General features: G+C 43.5%; 1 protein-coding gene and 1 non-coding gene across 4 annotated transcripts in view; both read right to left on the bottom strand.

Moving 5' to 3' along the window:
- Positions 1 to 3,698, bottom strand: part of Blm (BLM RecQ like helicase) — an 83,147-nt gene extending 79,449 nt beyond the window's left edge. The window contains exon 1 of one of the 3 annotated variants that reach the window (XM_027408257.2): positions 3,601 to 3,698. Coding sequence is in view for 1 of the 3 variants with exons in the window: in XM_035442430.1 (XP_035298321.1) it covers positions 1,394 to 1,420 (27 nt within the window). In the remaining 2 variants the exon portion in view is untranslated. Of the gene's footprint in view, positions 1 to 1,393; positions 1,433 to 3,261; positions 3,567 to 3,600 lie in introns of those variants that run through there. The other 2 variants (XM_027408258.2, XM_035442430.1) reach the window with 2 other exon arrangements.
- Positions 3,699 to 5,610: 1,912 nt separating this feature from the next.
- LOC113831451 lies at positions 5,611 to 5,737 on the bottom strand. The gene has a single exon (XR_003483954.1). It is a non-coding gene; the product is annotated as a small nucleolar RNA SNORA31 (small nucleolar RNA).
- Between the last annotated feature and the right edge of the window lie 14,810 nt (positions 5,738 to 20,547).

The raw sequence follows: 20,547 nt of genomic DNA, 5'->3' as shown, positions 1-20,547 counted from the left end.
CTACACAATTCCATTTACAGTAGGGTGAAATTGCCATGTGTAGGGAAATGAGCAAATTCAATTTAATTAGCTCTAGGAGTGAAAGATGAGGATGTCTGGAGAGCTACAGTACAGCACTCTGCCTACATTGTATTATTCACCATAAGAAATTTGAGACAGCATGCAAGAGGTCAGGACCAGCCTGGGCTATACAGTGAGGCACTGTATCAAAACCAAAAGTGAAACAAATCCATTCAGAGATTTCAGGTGTTCTTATCACAATAAAATAAAAATAAAACAACTGGTATAATCACATAACACAACATTTTAATTTACTAATAAAATTTTGTTTTGGTTTGGTTTGGTTTTTCAAGACAGGGTTTCTCTTGTGTAGCTCTGGCTGTCCTGGAACTTGCTCTGTAGATCAGGCTAGCCTCAAACTCACAAAGATTCAACTGCCTCTGCCTCCCAAGTGCTGGGATCAAAGGCCTGTGCTACAACCTAGCCGAATAGTATGATTTTTAAGACATATTTTAAAGTGTGTGTGTTGTATTCACAAGTGCATTCATGTAAGTTCATGAGGCCACAAGTCAACATTAGCTGTCTTTTCACTGAACCTGGAGCTACCAATTGGCTAGTGTAGCTGGCCAACAAGCTCTGCCTCATCTCTGTGATGAGGCTGCAGGTCTGTGCCACTGGAACTGGCTTCTGAATATGAGTTCTGGGGAGCTGAACTCAGTCTTCATGCTTGTGTAGTAAGCACATTACCACAAAACAATTGCTGTCGCCCAGATGCATCTTAGAAACATTATCAACTGCTAGAGTGTAGCTCAGCAGTGGTCAAACACTTGTCTGGCGTGTACCACACAAAGCAAAAAAAGAAGAAAATTAACAGGAGCTGGACAGATGGCTCAGAGCAACCTGTGCTCTTCCAGAGGTCCTAAGTTCAGTTCCCAGCAACCACATGGTGGTTAACAACCGTCTACAATGAGATCTAATGCCCCCTTCTGGCCTGTAAGCAGACATGCAGGCAGAACACTATACACATAATTAATAAATAAATAAGAAAATTAACAACAGACATTAATAAAACACACAAAGAGCTGGTCATGGTGACATACAACTAGAATCCCAGAACTCAGGAGGCAGAGGCAAGGATAGCCAGTTCATGGCCAGCCTGATCTATATAACAAGACCTTGTCTCAAAAAACCAAGGGCTGGTGGTATAGCTCATCATTAGAGTGTTTGCTACATAGCATACTCAATTAAAAATATCTGAACCACTCAACTATGAGTACATTATAATCACAATTACTTTAGAAAATCTATACAGCTTATTTTCTAACTAGTGGGAAGAACTTGTGAAAAATGAAAATAGGACCAGTGAGATGGCTCAGACAGTAAGAGTGCTTACCAAGCCAGGCAGTGATGGAAGTGGCATACCGTCAGGGCTGTCATGCAGAGAAATACAATCTAGAAAAACCAAAAAAAAAAAAAAAAAAAAGTGCACTTGCCAAACCTGATAACCTGAGTTGAATCCTCAGGACACACATGGTAGTAGAGTAGTAGAGAACTGACTCCTGCAAGTTGTTTTCTGATCTCAATATCATGGTATAAGCCCAAACACACACAAATAAAAAATATCAAGAAAAAAAATTTAATGAGGGGTGGGGGTAGTGGTACATGACCTTAATCCCAGCACCTGGGAAGAAGAGGCATGCCACCTGGCCCAGACAGCCAAGGGGTACACAGAAAAACCCTGTCTTAAAGAAAAAATAAAATAGCTAAAGGAGGGAAAGACTTTCTAAATGTAATGGGCATTTTAATGTTTGTTTGGGATTTTGGTGACAGTCTGATCATATAGTCCAGACTGGCCTCAAACTATGTACCTGGGGAAGACTTTCATCTCTTGATCCTTCTGCCTCCCCTTCTATGTGTGTGATTACAGGCTGTGCTGCCACTGGCAGCTTGTTTCTGTTTTTGAGATGTAGTCTCCATACCACTGCTCACTCTCCATTCTCCAGTCTTACTCAATGTGCTGGAGTTATGGGTGTGAACCACCACTCCTGGTGGGAGCTGATCTTACTCCACAGGTAGCCAAAACACTCACAGGCTTTTGACACTAAATTGTTCGGATTATTTTGCAATTACTTTGGACCTAATAAGATAGAAGAGGCCTGTGAAATGGCTCAGTAAGTAAAGTGCCTGTGGTGCAAACATGAGGACCTGATTTCAGATCTCAAAACTCACCTAAAAAGTTACCTGTGATGATGTGCATCTATAATGCCAGTGCTGTGGGCTTGCTAGTTTTATCGGTAAGTGTAAGTCTAGGATTCAGTGAAAGGCCGTCCTAAGCACTAAGATGGAAAGCAACTGAGGAAGATATGTCTGGCCTGCTTATATATACACACAGCGCTGCACAGACATGAGCACGACACACTCGCATCCCCACTCCCCACAAAAGACAAAAAGAAAAAGTACAGAAAACAGAGTGACACCTATATGCCCATTAACCAAGTTTAAGATGTTACACTCTGTGCTTCTCTCTTTTAAAGGTATACATTTCAAAATATATAATTTAAAATATCTGGGTTGATGATGACATGGGCCTGTAACTCCAGCACTTGAGAGGTTGAGGCAGTAAAATGAATCCAATGTCACCTCTGCTACACAAGTTTGAGACCAACCTGGACTAACTAAAGAGCCAAAACAAACAAAAATGGCAACCATGCCCTATCTTGAGAACTAGCATTGAGAGTGATTTGACTCAATAAATAAATAACTAAATAAATAAACAGATAAATAAATAAATAAATCGACCCTCTGACAGAATAACAGCCAGGCTAACAACATGTTGATTCAAAAGAGGTGTGGTGTTCAGACTTGTCATCTCAGCACTGGGTGGCTAAAGCAAGAAGAGCCTTTCAAGTTCCACTACAGATCCAATTGCTTTTCTACTCCCCAGGCTTGTGCCTCTCTGCTGCTCCATCTTGTGATCCCTCAATTAGTCTTTCCGGGTACCCCTTAATGTGGTAGGCACAGGAGCGCGGTGTAGCTGAGGATGGTGCCAGGAGCTGTCAGGGAGGCCGGTTCATCTCAGCCATCAAGCGACCTATGGGCAGGTTGGGGTTAGTGGGAAAGCTTGCAGCAGTAGAATTTGCTTCTGAGCTGGGCAGGTCTTATTCAAATCTTATCTCTGCATCCAAACCCACATGCCCTTTCGGCAAACGCGGCCTGAGCTTCGCATTCTAGATGTCGAAAACCAGGGCAATGCAATCTCACCTCCTCTAGAGTCTCGGAAGCATGTGCTGCTGATGAGGGGTCGTAGCAGCCTGACACAAACTCCGGGAAGGAGATGAGATCATTTCTCGCGTATGACAGAAAAAACAAACCACGATCCTGGACCTTAAACAATGTGTGGACAACAAGACTCAGGCCTCGGCCGCCTGACACGGCCTTTTCTGGGGCTCCGGGGCTCCTCTCCACTGGGCTTCTCGCCACAAGCAAGGCTACGGAAAACTGGGGCGGACGACTAGGCGAATGGCCGAGGCCTCGGGCTCCGGACCGGGAAAGGCCGGTTACCCGGCGGAGTCGCCGCAGCCCCGAGTTCGTGGAACTCACCTCACTCAGGCTCACGCCACGCCAGGCAGAACCATTATCCAAACTCCGCGCGCCGACGAGTCCCTCCGGCGTCCCGCTACGCTCGCTTGGCGCCGCAAGAAGGATGGTTCTGATTGGATGAGCCCTGAAGGGACTAACCAATACCGTGGCCTCTGGCACTTGGCCCCGCCCCCCAGAGCTGCTCGGGCGGGATCACCAGAGCACATACTCCCAAAGCCCAATCAGAATCCAGCCGGTGTGTCAGGTGACTGTGGCAAAACTACCCGGCTTCCGGCGCTAAGCTTTGTTTTTGTGGTGTTTGTTTGGCTTTTTCTAGTGGGGGAAGAAGGCACCTAAAGCCAACCTCTGACATGATAGAAATTTTCTGGTGTTTGGAGGCAGCTGAGACTTGTCAGTTCCCATAAGCCAGGCGAAGTGTCTGTGTTTCTCCTCTGCTCGTGTGAGACATTCCGGCAGCCTTCCACTGCTGACTGTCACTAATGCGGAACTGGGGTCGCAAACCTCAGATGCTTCGGGGGATATGCACGGTGCCTGAGTGTGACGCTTCAGTTCCAGCGGGTACTTGCCACAAAGAATGTGCCCTTTGGGGCTGGAGAGACGCTGAGCACTGACTGCTCTTCCAGATCTTCCAAAGGACTGGGGCTCAATTCCCAGCACCCACATGACACCTCACAACTGTCTGTAACTCCAGGACCCAACACCCACACATAGGCACATACACGCAAAACACCAATAAAACAGATGTGGCCCTGTGTGGTTCCCGATCTTCTAGGTTTATTTATTTATTTATTTATTTGTTTTGGCTTTTCGAGAAAGGGTTTCTCTGTGGCTTTGGAGTCTGTCCTGGAACTCACAGAGATCTGCCTGCCTCTGCCTCCCAAGTGCTGGAATTAAAGGTGTGCGCCACCACCGCCCGGCTAATTTTTTTTTTTTTTTTGAGACAGGACCTTACATAGTCCAGACTGGTCTCAAACCTCCAACTAATTGTATAACAGAAGATGACCTTGAACTCCTGATCCACCTACCTCCATTTCCCAAGTGCTAGGATTATAGCATTTCCCCACCATGCTGGGCTCTTCTTTTTCTTTCTCTTCCCACCCTGTCTTCTGTACTTACCCTCTTATAAGAAGGAGTAAATTCAAATTGTTTCAGCCATATGGAAAATAGTACAAAGAATTTCAAAGACACTGAAAATTAAGCCACTGCATGACCCAGCAATAGCTCTTCTGACTCCCCAAAATTAATAAATCACACCTTCCTAGAGCTATCTGCTTGCCCGTGTTCATTTGAGTCTCATGATCCACAATAGACAAGATATGAAAATAAGCTGTCGGGATAAAGAGTAGAAAGAGAAACTCTAGCTTGTGCATAACAGAATATGAATCAGTCCTGTAAAAAGAACCAGGTCTTGCCATTTGTCACAATATGGATAAGCATGAGACACACTGTGCTAAGTGAAACAAGCTAGACACAGAAAATTATTGCATGATCTTAACATGTAGAATCTACAAAATTCCAATATTCAAATCTAAAGAAAACTGGTGGAAAGATGTGGAAGAAAGGACATCTAGAGAGAAAATATCTAGAAATCCAATATACAATATGAAAGTCCTGTATATTGTTTTTCTGTTAAAGGATCAGGCTTTATAAAAACCAAGAAGAGATAACTACAGGTGATGACTAAACGAATTAGTTTTATTATGGTAACCTTACTATCTATACATGTCTGCATAATGCTGACAAATTGATACAATTTTTTATATTTAAATGCACTTTATTTTTAGACAACCTACATGACGTTTTTTTTCTTAAAAGAAAAGAAAGCAATGTCTCCACTCCAAATAAATCATGGTCAAAATAAAAGCTCAAGTCCTATTTGTCCTAAGTCCTGGTGTTGTATGGATGTTAAGCAGCAGGTGGTTATGGTGATAGATCCAATTTATTACTGCAAAACAAGGAGAGTGCATTAAGAGCTACCCCCAGCTTGAAAGCACAACTTTCCTGCTATATACATGTACTCCCCAACTCAATCTGGACTGCCACAAAGACAGAAAGCACAGGGAGCACTTTTCTTTGGCATCCTAGTGCAAACCAAAAGAACAACCACAAACTGTTCAAGGTCTATCAGTGGATGCAACAAAAATCTTATTTTAAGCAATGTCTCACTATGTATCCCTGGCTGGCCTGGAACTTGTTTACAGTAAACTAGGCTGGCTTCAGACTCACAGAGATCTGCCTAGCCTCAGCCTCCTGAGTGCTGGGATTAAAGGCGTGTGCCACCACACCCAGCCTCTGCTAGTTTTTAAATATTGCATAAACAAAGCTGTTGTTTTGAAACAAAACCCAGTCTTACAATATTCCCCTAGAGGCCCTTCTTTGTGATAAACTAAGAAGAAATTTGGTTTTGTTTTGGCAGCAGTGGAAAGTGAACCAAAAGCCTGCTGTTATTAGACAAATGCTCTATCAGTGAGCTAAATTCCCAACCTCACTTTTCCCCCAGTTTTGATACATTCTCATTACATTTATTTATCTATGTATATATGTGTGGGAGCATGTGCATAGCACATTAAACATATACAGGTCAGAGAACAACTTAAGAGAGTTGATTCTCTTCTGCTACCATGTGGGACCCAGGGATCAAACTCAGGTCATCCGGTTTGGCAGCAAGTGCCTATGCCTGCTGAACTATCTGTTTTTTGTTTTTCTTTTTGTTTTTTGTTTTGTTTTTGTTTTTCGAGACAGGGTTTCTCTGTGTAGCTTTGGAGCCTATCCTGGCATTTACTCTGGAGACCAGGCTGGCCTCGAACTCACAGAGATCCGAATGCCTCTGCCTCCCGAGTGCTGGGATTAAAGGTGTGCTCCACCAACGCCTGGCTCCATTTTGATTTTTAGTCTGGTCTGTTTACAGAGTCTGCAAGGCAAGTCCCAAGCCCCTAGTCCAAAATGGAGATTTAGATACATACATACATAATATATACATATAAATTTTTATTTTTGGAGACAAGGTCTTACTATGTAGCTTTAGCTGGCCTGGAACTTGCTATGTAGGTCAGTCTGGCCTCGAACTGACAGAAATTTGCCTGCCTCTGAAGTGTTAGGATTAAAGGCATGTGAGATCATGCACAACTTAAAAAAAAATTTGTTTTATGAGACAATGTCTCATGCATCCCAGCTACCTTCAAACTCTATATGTAGCTGAAAGTGACCTTGAACTGATCCTCCTGTGTTCATGTTCCAGGTACAGGAACTATAGTAGTAGACTACCATATCTGGATTTGCGCGCGCGCGCGCGTGTGTGTGTGTGTGTGTGTGTGTGTGTGTGTGTGTGTGTGTGTGTGTGTGTTCTTATGACTCTAATAGCCTGAATGCTCCCTCAGGACTTAATTGTCCCTCAAACCCTCCTGCAAATGCCATTATGCTGTGGGTGGGGGCTTCAACATAAACATTCAGGTCATAACATGGACAGGCTGCTTTGTCTAAGCAGTTGAAAACCAGAAAAGAACCAAAGATGGCTTTTCTCTCATGCAAGAAGCATTTTACTGCAAACCATCTTAGATTTTACTAGCCACACTGGGTCTTCCTTCCTGATAGCATTTATTTATTTGCTTGCTTACTTACAGACAAGATGTCGTCTGTCTACCCCAGGCTGATCTGGAATTCACTATGTAGCTGAGGAACTTCCATTCCTCCAGCCTCTACCTCCTAAGTGCTGGGATAACAGACTTTTGCCAGCTTAGTTTATGCAACACTGGGGTTTTAACCCAGGGCCACATGCACACTAGTCAAGCACTCTGCTGATTGAATTACATCCTCAGACTCCCAGTGGCCTTTAAATCAGAACACTGGATGTAGAGATGGCTTAAAGACTGAATGCTGGCTGCTCTCCCAGAAGACCCCAATTTTATTCCCAGCACCATGCCAGGCAGCTAGGACCAGGACCAACTGTAACTCTAGCTCCAGGGGATCAACACTCTTTCTGGCTTCTGTGGGCACCAACACTGTGGCATAAACTAATATGGCACATGCTGATAGACACACACACACACACACACACACACACACACACACACACACACAACTTAGAATACTTATTCTTTCAGAATACTTATTCTTTTGTGATCTGCTGTACCACAGGTCACTTTACAGATAATGAATTTACCAGCCCAGCAATTGCATGACATAGCTCCCCCTTACCCTGCCTGAGGCCCCAGAAATGTCATTTCTTGACTGCCAACAGTCTCTATTTTCTTCTGTTTTTGAGCTTCCACACCGTTACTGCCATTTTCCATTCTATTCTTCTTATCCATATAGGTTTGTTGCAGTTAAAACATTGTTTACCTATAGCAAGACAGGGCTTGGAAAGAATGAACTCAGATGTGCACATTTAATCTGCAAATCGGCCAGAGCTCCAGTACTCCCTACTTCTTAAAAATGATTTAGATAACTTTCCTGGAAACTGTGTTCTTATCTAATATGTTAGTGGCCTTCTGTTGGCCTCCTCCTCATTAAAGGGCCTCAAAAGAGATTTCTTAATCTTCCTTTCTTCTGTGTCCTTAAGGGCCATGAGGCTGCTAAAATAAATTACAATTATGCTTGTCCCCCACTCACTGGGTATACACAATTTATCGACGAACCAGACACACTCGGTTCTGGAGAAGCAGCTGTTCTCAAGGGACCTGAGCTCACTGCCATTTCACTAATGCATACCTTCTTGTCTATGTCTGGCCTTTGCTGGCAGGAAATGATAAAAATATGCTTCAAATACAAAACCACTATTACAGCTAACCCAAGCTAACACCATTAAATAATTACCTTGGTCTTAAAACCTAAAAGGCTTCCCACCCTTTAAACAAGTCCTTATAGTACCCCATTACAGTAAGCACTTTGCTGTCTTCCATGGGGGATGAGGGAGCACTCAACGGTAATCCTGCAAACCCAGACTAATTGGAGTGCCTGTGTATTGCCTAGTGAAGGGTCTGACGTGGGGGACCCCTGTCCTGACCCCCTCTAAAGCCAGTTGTGTACCTCAGGTCCAGTCCTGTTGAATGCATAGCTAGGTGTGATGGGGCATGCTCTCCCTAGTCCCAGCACTTAGAATGCTGAGACAGGAGGATGTGAAGTTCAATGTCATACACAGATACCTGCATTTTAAAAAGGAGAAAGAAAGAAGAAAAGGAAGTATAATAAGTAATAAGTAATATTATAATAAGTAATATTACTTGGGTAAAGCACCCAAGTAGTTGGCTTCCATTTTACCAATCTCTCTGGTTATGGGGACATATGTGTACATATCCTTACACAGGTCTCTAAATAAACTCAGTCTCTCTACTGCTAACAACATTAAAATCTTCACAGCACACCCCTCACTTTTGCTAAGGAAAACCTTGGTGTACACATCTATGTGCCCACCCTGAGCTGATACTAGCCCCTGACCGGGCAAGTCTTGATTAGACACACTGTCCTGTTGGAGGGTTCTGACCAATGAGGACAAATCTCACATGGAGGTGTCCAAGAAGTTTCCTATTTCCCAGAAAAAGATCCCTAGGAAGATCCCTCCTCTTGATAACCATTATTGAGCCTTGGGGTGGTACCTGGAGCTACAGTTGTTAATCTCACATATGTGAGAAAGACCACAGACCCAAATTATCAAGGCCAAATTAATTAAAGCAAGCTTTTTTGTTCAAGCACAATTGGGCTAACTCTTCCTAAGGGCAGGGTTCAAGAGATCAGCATTGGACATGGATGAGGCAGGGGATTTTTGTTTGTTCTGGTTTTGATGTTGTTGTTTGTTGTTGTTGTTGTGAGACAGGGTTTCTCTGTGTAGCTTTGGAGTCTATCCTGGCACTCACTCTGTAGACCAGACTGTCCTGAAACTCACAGAGATCTGCCTGCCTCTACTTCTTGAGTATTGGGATTAAAGGCGTGTGCCACCACTGCCTGGCCACAGTGGCATTTTTTTTGTTTTTTGGTTTTTCGAGACAGGGTTTCTCTGTGGCTTTGGAGGCTGTCCTGGCACTCGCTCTTGTAGACCAGGCTGGTGTTGAACACACAGAGATCCACCTGCCTCTGCTTCCCAAGTGCTGGGATTAAAGGCGTGCGCCACCACCGCCCGGCCACAGTGGCATTTTTATGATCAGGAAACTAGAGGAAAAAGATAGAAGACTGTGGTTCCTCTACAACATTGCTGGCTATACAAAACGTGAAGTCACTGACTTCAAGCATCTTCTGAAGTGAGATAAGATACTCCAGTTTTTAAAGTAAATGTGAAATTGAACGCAGTAAGATCCCCCCTCCCCTATCTCTGTTTTGCATCTTTCCAGTTCTCTCTTGCATCAGGGGATGGATTGGCCAATGACGGGCATCAGGAGCAGATGCAAGAGTGAAGCCATGCCATTGTTCCGGGGTTACTACACTAAGTCTATCACTGATACCAGGTGGTTGCTCTAACACAGGCTTTACTCTCATGGGTCTCAGTCTGTTTTCTGTTGCTATAACACATCATACCGAGGCTGAGTACTTCATAAAGACAAGGCATGATTACCTTCCACAAGGCCTCATGTTCTCTCTCTCTCTCTCTCTCTCTCTCTCTCTCTCTCTCTCTCGTTTTGTTTTTCGAGATAGGGTTTATCTTTGTAGCCCTGGCTGTCCTGGAACTCGTTCTGTAGACCAGGCTGGCCTCACACTCATACAGATCGGCCTGCCTCTGCCTCCCAAGTGCTGGGATTAAAGGCTTTCGCCACTGCCCAGCTCTTTTTTTTTTTTTTTAATTTTTTTAAAGACAGGGTCTCATGTGGCTCAAGATGGTTTGAAACTCATTGTGTAGCCAAGGATGACCTTGAATTTCTCTTTCTGCCAGCACTTCTTACTTTCTAGATGATGGGATCCAGGCATGCACTACCTGCATACTGTCACACTTTTCATATAAATGAAAAGATGCCCTATATTATATGTGGCAAGGAAGATGCAAATTAAACAATAATTAGATACCACTACATACACTGAGATAACCAAGATCTGGAACATTGACAGTACCAAACCCTAGCATGATTATGGAGCTCATTCATTGCTGCTGGGACTGCAAAAAAAAAAAAAATGGTACTGTTACTCCAAAAGACAGTTTAGCAGGTGTATGTGTGTCCAAAAGAGGGCATCAGATCACCCTGGAGCTGAAGTTGCAGGTCATTTTGAGCTGTCTAATTTGGGTACTGGGAACTAAACTTGGTTTCTCTATAAGAACAGTGAGTGCTATTACCCATGAAGCATCTCTCCAGGCCCCTGAGAAAATCTTAAACTAGAGTTTAGAGTTTAGATGAAGATATGTCATCTAAAGTGAAGGTTCATCAACTGTAGAAAAGTACCTTCTAGTGGAGAATATTGATCATGGGGGAGGCTGTGCACATGTGGGATATAGATATCATGGTACCAGACCCTAATTTTGCTATGAAATTAATTTTCCTCAAAAAAAAAATCTTTTAAAAAAGAAAACCCTGGCGACTGCAGCAATTTTTTCCTTTCTTGGACCATGATTTATTTCTATTTTTATCTATTGGCTAGGCTCCTTTGACAACTGACTTTAGCATTTCTGCACTCCAAAACCAGACCTCAAATACAGGGTGGAACCTGTTGAGACCAAATGTCTTACACCATGTTACACCCTGTCATTCCCAGGCAGCCACGTGGTATTTTCTGTACTCACAGGATTCGTGGACTGACTCCAGTGAATAAAGGGGTAAGACAGACACTGCTGATGTGTTTCAGTATGTTCTACAGTGGACTGAAGAACTTCCCATCTGCCCTACCCCCCACCTCCACCCCTCCAAGACAGGGTCTCTCTGTGTAGCTCTGGCTGTCCTGGAACTCACTCTGTAGACCAGGCTGGCCTCGAACTCAGAGATCCACCTGCCTCTGCCTCTGCCTCCCAAGTGCTATGATTAAAGGTTTGTGCTACCACCACCCCATCTGCCCCCCTTCTAAGCCTATAGTAGAAGGCACACAATCCACAATGGCATTATTCTGTTCATATCATCCAGATGAAAACATGTTGATCACATGAATACACAGATATACAGAAATGTCACAATTGGAAGATTCACGGTTTGCACCCACCCTCTCACTTCCCAGGTCGGGCAGTAAGTTTACTCACATGGATTGTCCTGGCTTTGTCCTTGCCTCGGCTTTCCATCTGTTCCTGAGAAGATGGGGCCCTCGCCAGACTTCCTGCCATCAGGAAAGATGGAAAGAGAGACTGACTGCAAAGGGGTTAAGGAAAACACTTCAGCTTCATATGTGGAAATGAGACCTGAACCATCAGCCCCGAATTTGAGCCCTGGCAGTCGTGTGTCTTCCTGTATGGTGGATCCAAGATGTTCCACACACGCTTCTCGCTGTCCAAACCCCAGATGATAATGTACAAAACCGATTCCAGCCAGTGTGGTGTGTTCTCCCCAGACTCCCGTTCTTTTCCTTCAAGTACGCTCAAATGGAGCAAGTGTTCCATCACATCAGAGCAATCAGGTTCTGTCAAAGTAACAGTCTAAATACTGTGACGGAACCAGAACCATCGGTTTTCCTAATTTTCAACATACTCAATGAAAAATACAACCTCCCACCAGGCGGTGGTGGTGCACACCTTTAATTCCAGCACCCAGGAGGCAGAGGCAGGAGGATCTCTGAGTTCCAGGCCAGCCTGGTCTACAGAGTGAATTCCAGGACAGCCAGAGCTACACAGAGAAACCCTGTCTCAAAAAAACAAAAAACAAAAGAAAAGAAAGAAAGGAAGGAAAAAAATACATCCTCCTGACAACTGAAGAGAAAGTATCTTTGAGAATGTTAGTTTTTAAGTCTAGAATGTCTAATTTTGGAACATGAGATTTTAATAACTTTTAATAAAAAGGATATGAATACATGTTCTAAAAATACTTTAAAGAAATAAGGAAAACATCTTAACTGATAACTTAAAAAAATAAAGGAAAGAATTATCATTATATACAAAATTAACACATACGATTGTCATTAAAGAGTTGAGAAGAGCTTGCATACTCAAGTTTTCCTGAGGTCAGTGAGATGCTCAGTGGGTGAAGGCGCTTGCTGATCTCTTGAGCCCATGTGGTAGAAGGAGAGGCCCAATTCTCATGAGTTGTTCTCTGAGCTCCACGATTGTGCCATGGTGCCATGAGTGTCTTCACACGCAATGATAAATAAATGAATAAAGTAATTCAAAAATAAATTATTCATTACTCAGGGGTGCACACATGACATGTGCAAGTGTGAAGGCTGGAGGATAATTTTTAGTGTCACTGTCTCCTTCTACTGTCGGTTTCAGGGACTGAACTCGAGATGTAACTTGTGACAAAAGTGCTTTTGCCTGCTGAGCAATCTTACTGGTTCCTTCATGTTCATATTTGAAGCTTCCTTGTAGGCAGAGTTTCTGTCCCACCAGCAGCTCCCAAATACATGTATATGTATATGTATATGTATATGTATATGTATATGTATTGCTCAGCCAGTAGCCCAGGCTTATTACTAACCTAAATTAACCCATTTCTACTAATCTACATTCTGCCTCATAGTTTTACCTCTCCTCCAATGTTCTGCTATCTCTGAAGCTCCTGGCAACTCTTCTGACTCTGCCCTTCTTCCCAGAGTCCTCAGTGTCTGGCTGCCCCTCCTATTCTTCTTGCCAGGCTATTGGCTTGTCAATGAGAGTAATGCATATTTACAGGGCACAGAAGGAGTATCGCACCGCACCTTGTTATTTTTTATTTATTTTTTTGAGACAGGATTTCCCTGTGTAACAGTCCTGGCTATCCTGGCACTCATTCTGTAGACCAGGCAGGCCTGGAACTCACAGAGATCCTCCTGCCTCTGCCTCCCTTGTGCTGGGAATCAAAGGCTTGCGCCACCACTGCCTGGCACTCTTTTTTTTTTTTCAATGTAACTGGCCATCTAAGTTAAACAAGAAATAGAAAAGTCTGTGAATCAGACAAGCCTTTCATGATAGATTCATCCAATATGAGCAAAAAAAAAAAAAAAGAATAGGATTTTGACAACTAAATTGGTCAAGATATGTGTAGAAGTCTGACCCAACCACCTAGAGGCCACTCAGGGTTCTGATCAGTATGAGATGTGTCGCTATCAAGAAGACAAGACTTTATTATCTTGAAATATGAATAGACATATCCAGGACACTTCCCACTAGGTTCCCAGGAGAACACGCTTAAAATAAATTATGTGTTAAGTGACTGACTCCTAAATTAGTCAATATATGGTTTTGAGAGGTGTGTTCAGCCTTCTGCTCCGGAGCCTGCAGTGGCAAAGGCTGTGGGCTTCATCTGTGTGCCAAACCATCACTGTGCTGTTTCTGCTGTTATCCTGCAGCCTCAGTGCCTTTCTCTCTCCTCCACATCCCCTGACTCCTTGTACCTTTCTCTCCTTTCCTCCCTTTCCCTTCTCTTTCCTCCTTCCTTCCCTCCCTCCCTCCCTCCCTCCCTCCCTCCCTCCCTCCCTCCCTCCCTCCCTCCATGTTGGGGGTTGAACCTACAGCCTGGATCATGCTAAGTAAGTACTCTACCACTTAGCTACAACACACAGCCCTGTTTTCTCTTTTTTGTTTTCTTTTCCTTTTGGCACTGAGGGTTGGAGCCAACTGAGCTCCTTGTTTTTAATGGGTTTACCTTGTGACTCTGTTTGGTCACACATGGGCTCCTGAACTGCTTTGCACTGACATGGCTATGCTTCTATGCATTTGGGTGTCTCCCTCCCTGTGGTTGCAGTCTCTGACTGTCAGGAGTGGGAAAGCCCAGCTCCTTATCTGAAGTTGGACAAGCTCTAAAGTGTGACTGACCATGGTGCTGAGGCTGGGGCTTGGCCAGCATCGCAAACTTGCTTTCTCCTTTCCTTTCCATCTTTCCCCCATTCCTTTCATTGTCTTTGCTGGGAGCCTTCCTTAATAGATCACTGGTACATACTCCCTGTCTCAGTATTTGTTTTCAGGACCCCAACCTAAGGAGAAAAAAGAAAAAGGAAGAAACCGTCCCAGACAAGCTCCGCTGCTGAGTACATCCTAGAAAGTCCACCTGGAAGAAGCTTGGCTGAAACTATAGCCAGATAAATCACTAGCCCATTACTACACAAGGACTTGCTGCTCTGGGGGAGCTGCAGGGAGGGCTTTGGCAAGAGCAATTTTGCCCTTGACAGAAACAAAAACCAAGCACTGAGGGGGCTAAGGAGATGGTTTAACAGGTGAAGTGCTTGCTAGGTAAGCATGAGGCTTTGAGTTGGGGTTCCCTAGTACCCATGTAAAAGTGGCACATGCTTGTCATCCTAGCACTGGGGAGGTAGAAACAAGGCGATCTCCAGGCTCACTAACCAGTTAGCCTTGCTGAATTGATGAGCTCCAGGTTCAAGGGGAGACCTTGTGGTTAAAATAAAATTAAACAACAACAAAAAAAAACAAGGTGGAGAGTAACAGAGAAAAACACCTGCCATTGACATCTACATGTACCGGGCAGTGGTGGCACACGCCTTTAGTCCCAGCACTCAGGAGGCAGAGGTAGGTGGATCTCTGTGAGTTCAGGGCCAGCCTGGTCAACATCTACATGTACACAGACACACACCATACATACACCAGCACACATAATAAAATGATAAATCCAGGACCCAAGTTGAATTCCCAACATCCACACAGTGACTCACAACCACCTTTAACTCTAGTTCCAGGGGATTCAGTGCCCTCTTCTGCCCTCCAAGGGCAGTGCACACATGTGGTGTACAGACATACATTCGGGCAAACACTATACTCGTAAAATAAAAATAAATACAATCTCAAAAAATTAAAAGAATAAAGTTTATATATACAAGAACGAATGGAAAAGTATGAAACACTGTATTTTTGCTATGTTCTTGTAATTCCTTTGGAAAATGTTTCCAGCAAAAATACCACTACTTATTATAAAGCTTAAAAAATTGTGACAGTAAAATACACAAGAATAATGGCAGAATGATAGGGAGAGTAAATGGAACTTTTCTTGGGAATATACATTTTTTTGTTTTTCAGACAGTTTCTCTGTAGCTTTAGAGCCTGTTGTGGAACTTAGTCTATAGTCCAGGCTGGCCTCGAATTCACAGAGATCTTCCTGCCTCTGCCTCCCGAGTGCTGGGATTAAAGGTGTGCACCACCACCAACCAGGGAATATACATTTTTATGGAAATTGGCATACATTAGTTTCAAGTAGAACATGATCAATGAAGGATGCATATTCTGATCACCTGGTACCAAAATGACAAACCTATGATAAGGTTGAGCTAATCAAAACAAATGAAGGAAACATAACAGAGGTATAAAGATATGTGATTAATTGAAGGCTGGAAAGGAACATTAGGGGAAAAAAAATCGGAGCCAACAGAAAACAAATAGTAAGGCAGTAGATTTAAACCCAATCTTGCCAAGTATTGCACTAACTGTAAGTAGATTAAACACTTGAGTTAATAAGTAGAAACTATCAAACTAGATAAGAAGGACTCAAATATATTCAGTCTTAAGTGACTTATTTCAAATGAACAGATAAAATAAGAGTAAGAGAATGGGAAAATATATATTATGAAGATATACTAAGTTAATATTAAGAAATACAAACAGAAATAAGAACAAATAAAAAAGCCAGTGTGGAAATAAAGGTCAAATAAAAGTAAGCTTCAAGATAAGGTTTGTTACCAGGTATAAGGAGAATTTTTTTTTCTTTTCTTCTTTGTTTTTGAGTTTCGAGTATCCAGGCTGACCTCAAACTTGCTGTGTAGATAATGACCTTGAACTTCTTTTAAAAAAAGCAAAAACTTATACATATGGGTGTTTTGCCTACATGTATATCTGTTTGCCTGGTGGAAAGATCAGAAGAGGACATTGGATCTCCTGGGACTAAGGTATAGACAGTTGTGAACCACTGCATACCATGTGGGTGCTGGCAAATGAACCCAGATCCTCTGGAAGAACATCCAGTGTTCTTAACTGCTGAGCCACCCCTCCAGCCCCACCATGAACTTCTGATCCTTCTGTCTCCATTTATGGAGTACTGGGAATACAGGTGTGCTCCCCTGTAGCGGCACAGATTAAGATACACGGGAGTGGATATCTCACTACACACCACCACTGACGGTTTCTTTGATGTTGGTCATCAAATCTAGGGTTTCTTACATGCTAGGGAACCACTGAGCCACCTCATCAGTTCTGGGATTTAGATGTTTAAGAATAGGGAATTGGAAGGATTAGTTGTGTCTGAAGATCATCTCCCTGTGTCATCATAGTGTTCTCCCTCAGTCAGTCCAGACAGCCCACCAGTGTGTGTGTGTGTGTGTGTGTGTGTGTGTGTGTGTGTGTGTGTGTCCGAGTGCATGCGCAGATATACATGGAGGCAGAAGACAACCTTGTTGTGGTTCCTCAGGCACCATTCACTTTTGTTTTTTGAGTCAGGGTCACTCACTGACCTGGAATTCTACATAAGCCCCTCTGCCTGTTCAGTTGCTGGCTGTCCTTTCTCACTCTGGCAGAGGCAGCCACTCTCCTAGACTCCTCCTTCCCAAATAAATCTCTTTCTTAAAAGAGTTTTGGGTGAAGATCAGAACCTTTGCTGAGATGTTCCCTTAAGGGAGCTGAGCAAGAAACAAACAAACAAACAAAAAACCACGAAGAAACAATTACATCTGCTGGGAAACTCCCTTCAGAGTGGAGCAGCAAAAAGCAAAACAAAACAAAAAACTTTTCCCCGGAGCCAGAGGAGATTGCTGTTTCTGCAGGGGTTTTCCCTTTAGCTGAGTGAAGCAGAAAAAGAAATAGATACCTCTGTTAGGAGGTTCCTTTGCTTAGGTGAACAGACCAGAACTCAGCTCTCTTCGAGGAGCCTGATTGCTACATCCTACAGGGAGACCATCCCCCACTGCACCCCAGTTTAGGTATTGCCTGACTTGGGATACTTTTCCCTCAAGAGCTGTAACAATCGCACTTACAGATCACGGAAAAATCATATTGGCTAAGATGAATGCAGGAGGAGGAGAGTTCAAGGCTGGCCTGGGCTACATAGTGAGCACAAGTCTCAAAAAAAAAAAAATAGTAAAGAATTAAAGTGATGAAGAGCAGGAGGGAATCAGTTAACCACACATCAACATTTATGAGATACAGATGAGACTCACTTCGGAGGAAAATTTGTTGCTTTCAGGGCTTAGAGGAAAGGAAGGAAAGAAGGAGGGAAGGAAGGAAGGAAGAAAGGAAGGAAGGAAGGAAGTTGGGTGGTGGTGGTGTATGCCTTCGACCCCGAGAGGCAGAGGAAGGCAAATCTCTGAGTTCCAGGCCAGTGTGGTCTCCAGAGCGACAAAGAAAACTGTATCAAAAAACAAACTAATTTCAATCCAAATTTACAGAAAAAAAAAAACGTAATAAAAATGAGCAGAAACAAAACAAGAAATCAAGAGTCAGGCATGGTGGCACACACCTTTAATCTCAGAGAGACAGAGACTGGCAGGTCTCTTGACTGGTCTACATTGTGAGTTCCAGGACAAACAAGGCTATGTAGAGACTCTGTCTCAAAAAACAAACAAACAAAGAGGAAACCAACAAAAGAAAATTACAATTTAACTTTTTGAAAAAGATTAGAAAGGTTCATAAACTCCAGCAAGATTCAACAAAAGGAGGCAGAGGGATGAGGAGAGAGAAGGTAAGCAGGCTATCTTAACATAGTAAAATCACCATACTCAGAAGGCTCCGGAGGAATTAGAAGAATCCTGAGGCTTCATAATGAGAACTTGTCTCAAAAACTAAAACTAAACTAAACCATAGCCAACATAAAGGCCCATTTGTCCCATATAGACAAGATTTTTGTATGTTTGAAATTATATCAAAATAAACATTTAAACAAAGTGGGAGAAACGTGCAAACTGATACTAACACAGGCCCCAAGTTTCCATGCAGAGAGGCTGCCTTTTTCTGCTGATGTGATGATAGCCGGAGGGGTGCCAGAAGGAACAGAGTCATGGTTGGAGAAAAGGATGAATCCTTAGCTGCACCATGACCTTGGCTGGTTGTGGTCCCAGTGTACTTTCTGCTGACCTCGATGCCTACACGGGCTATCCCACGTCCTTGTCTCCCGGAGCGTTCTGACCGGCATCAGGTTTCCACACACACATGCCAGTTAGCAATCTCCCTTGGAATCTATTTGTTTATTTTACATTTTTCTGTATTTTATTTTGTGTGAGTGTGGGGGTGGGGCGGGTAGTGGAGTGCTACACTGCCTGTGTGTGGGCGTCATAGGACAACTGAGGACATCAGTTCTCATTCCACAGTGTGGGATTGACTCAGGTCGACAGTCTCAACAGCATGCTCCTCTACCCACTGCGCCATCGAGAAGGCCCTCTTTGGGGTTTTCTCCATACCAGCACCCCTTGCGGGTCTAACCTGAACACCAATAAAAGGCATTTACCCCCTTGCAATACTATGGAGGGAGAGCACAGAGCTTTCCAGGGAGAGAAGACAGGCGTTTAAATTTAGATACGTGGATGAAAGCAAGCCTCGTGCTGCATCTGATTCGGAAACAGCGCAGAGCCTCTCCTTTCTTCTAAAAGCCAACAGCTGTTCAGAGACGTGCGGGCTGAACCACTTCCTCCTGCTCAGAAATTCTCAGAGCAGCACACGTGCACACATACATATGGTTAGAACAAAGGAGCAAAATGAAAACTAATTCATCCAGAATGCTCTCAAAGCAAGGGTTATATTTCAGGTGAGAAACTAATTAGTGAACCAGGGCTGGTGTGTGGGAGTTGGTAAGAAACAGACATTTCTTTTTCAGGAGCAGTGTTTCATACCTGTGACCTCAGCCCTGGAGAAGCTGAGGCAGGAGGATTGTCCCAAATCAAAGGACAGCCTGGGCAACACAATGACAGTTTGCCTTTAAAAAAAAAAAGTTGGGGCTGGAGAGATGGCTTAGTGGGTAAAATAGCCTTATGGCAAATCTAAAAACCTGACATCAGTCCCTCCTCAGACCCACGTGATAGAAGGAGAGCGCCAATTCCTGCAAGTTGTCCTTCACTTACAACACACACACACACACACACACACACAGCAATTCTAACTTTTTTTATTTTGAAAAAGTTCAAACTCACACAAGAAGACAGTGTGTTGAACCCCTCCCACACCCATCACCTATGCTGAACAATCCAGTTCCATACAGTGGGAAAGAATTATAAAAGAGGAAGTCTACAATTTGGGATCTAGAGCAAGGCTTTGTTGGGAGCTAGCTTCAACCTAGTTAGCTGGCTAAGCAGAGCTCTTTGTTTAATTTCAATTTCCTTATCAGTATAAAGAAAAGCTATTTATTCACCAGTCACCATCTGCTCCAAGCTTTGTAGTTCCTAGGTCAAGTTCTCAGGCTCTGCAGAGTTCCATGGTTTTAGGTGATGACATGTTTGTTTTTCTCTCAGTCTTGTTTTGTTTCTTTGGCTGGTCTTGCCTCCTCCTGATGCAGCTGTGTTAGCCTCCAGGACTAGGATTATAGATGTTTGTTACTATGTACTGCCTGGGTGATCCCTTTTTAATTAAGAATAAAAAGAAAGCTTTGTTGTTGTTTTCTATAGTTTTTTTTTTCATGAAAAGCAAAGGCTATCTTTTATTTTTCATTTCTGTTGTCTTGAGACAGGGTCTCACATGGTCTAGCCTGGTGTCAACCTTATTATGAGGCCGAGGATGGTCTTGGACTCGAAAACTTGCCTCCTCCAGAGTGCTGGGACTACAGGCCTATGATAGCAGACCTGGAAAGACTGTTTCTAACTCTGGGCTAGAGAGATGGCTCAGTGGTTAAGAGCACTAACTGTTCCAGCAGAGGACCTGGGCTCAGTTCCAAGCACTCACATGGTGGCTCACAGCCACCTATAACTATAGTTTCAGGGCATACACTGCCCTCTTCTACC

Source organism: Cricetulus griseus, chromosome 3 (assembly GCF_003668045.3).
Source record: "Cricetulus griseus strain 17A/GY chromosome 3, alternate assembly CriGri-PICRH-1.0, whole genome shotgun sequence".
NCBI lineage: Eukaryota > Metazoa > Chordata > Mammalia > Rodentia > Cricetidae > Cricetulus > Cricetulus griseus.
This window is presented reverse-complemented; position numbering and strand designations above follow the sequence as displayed.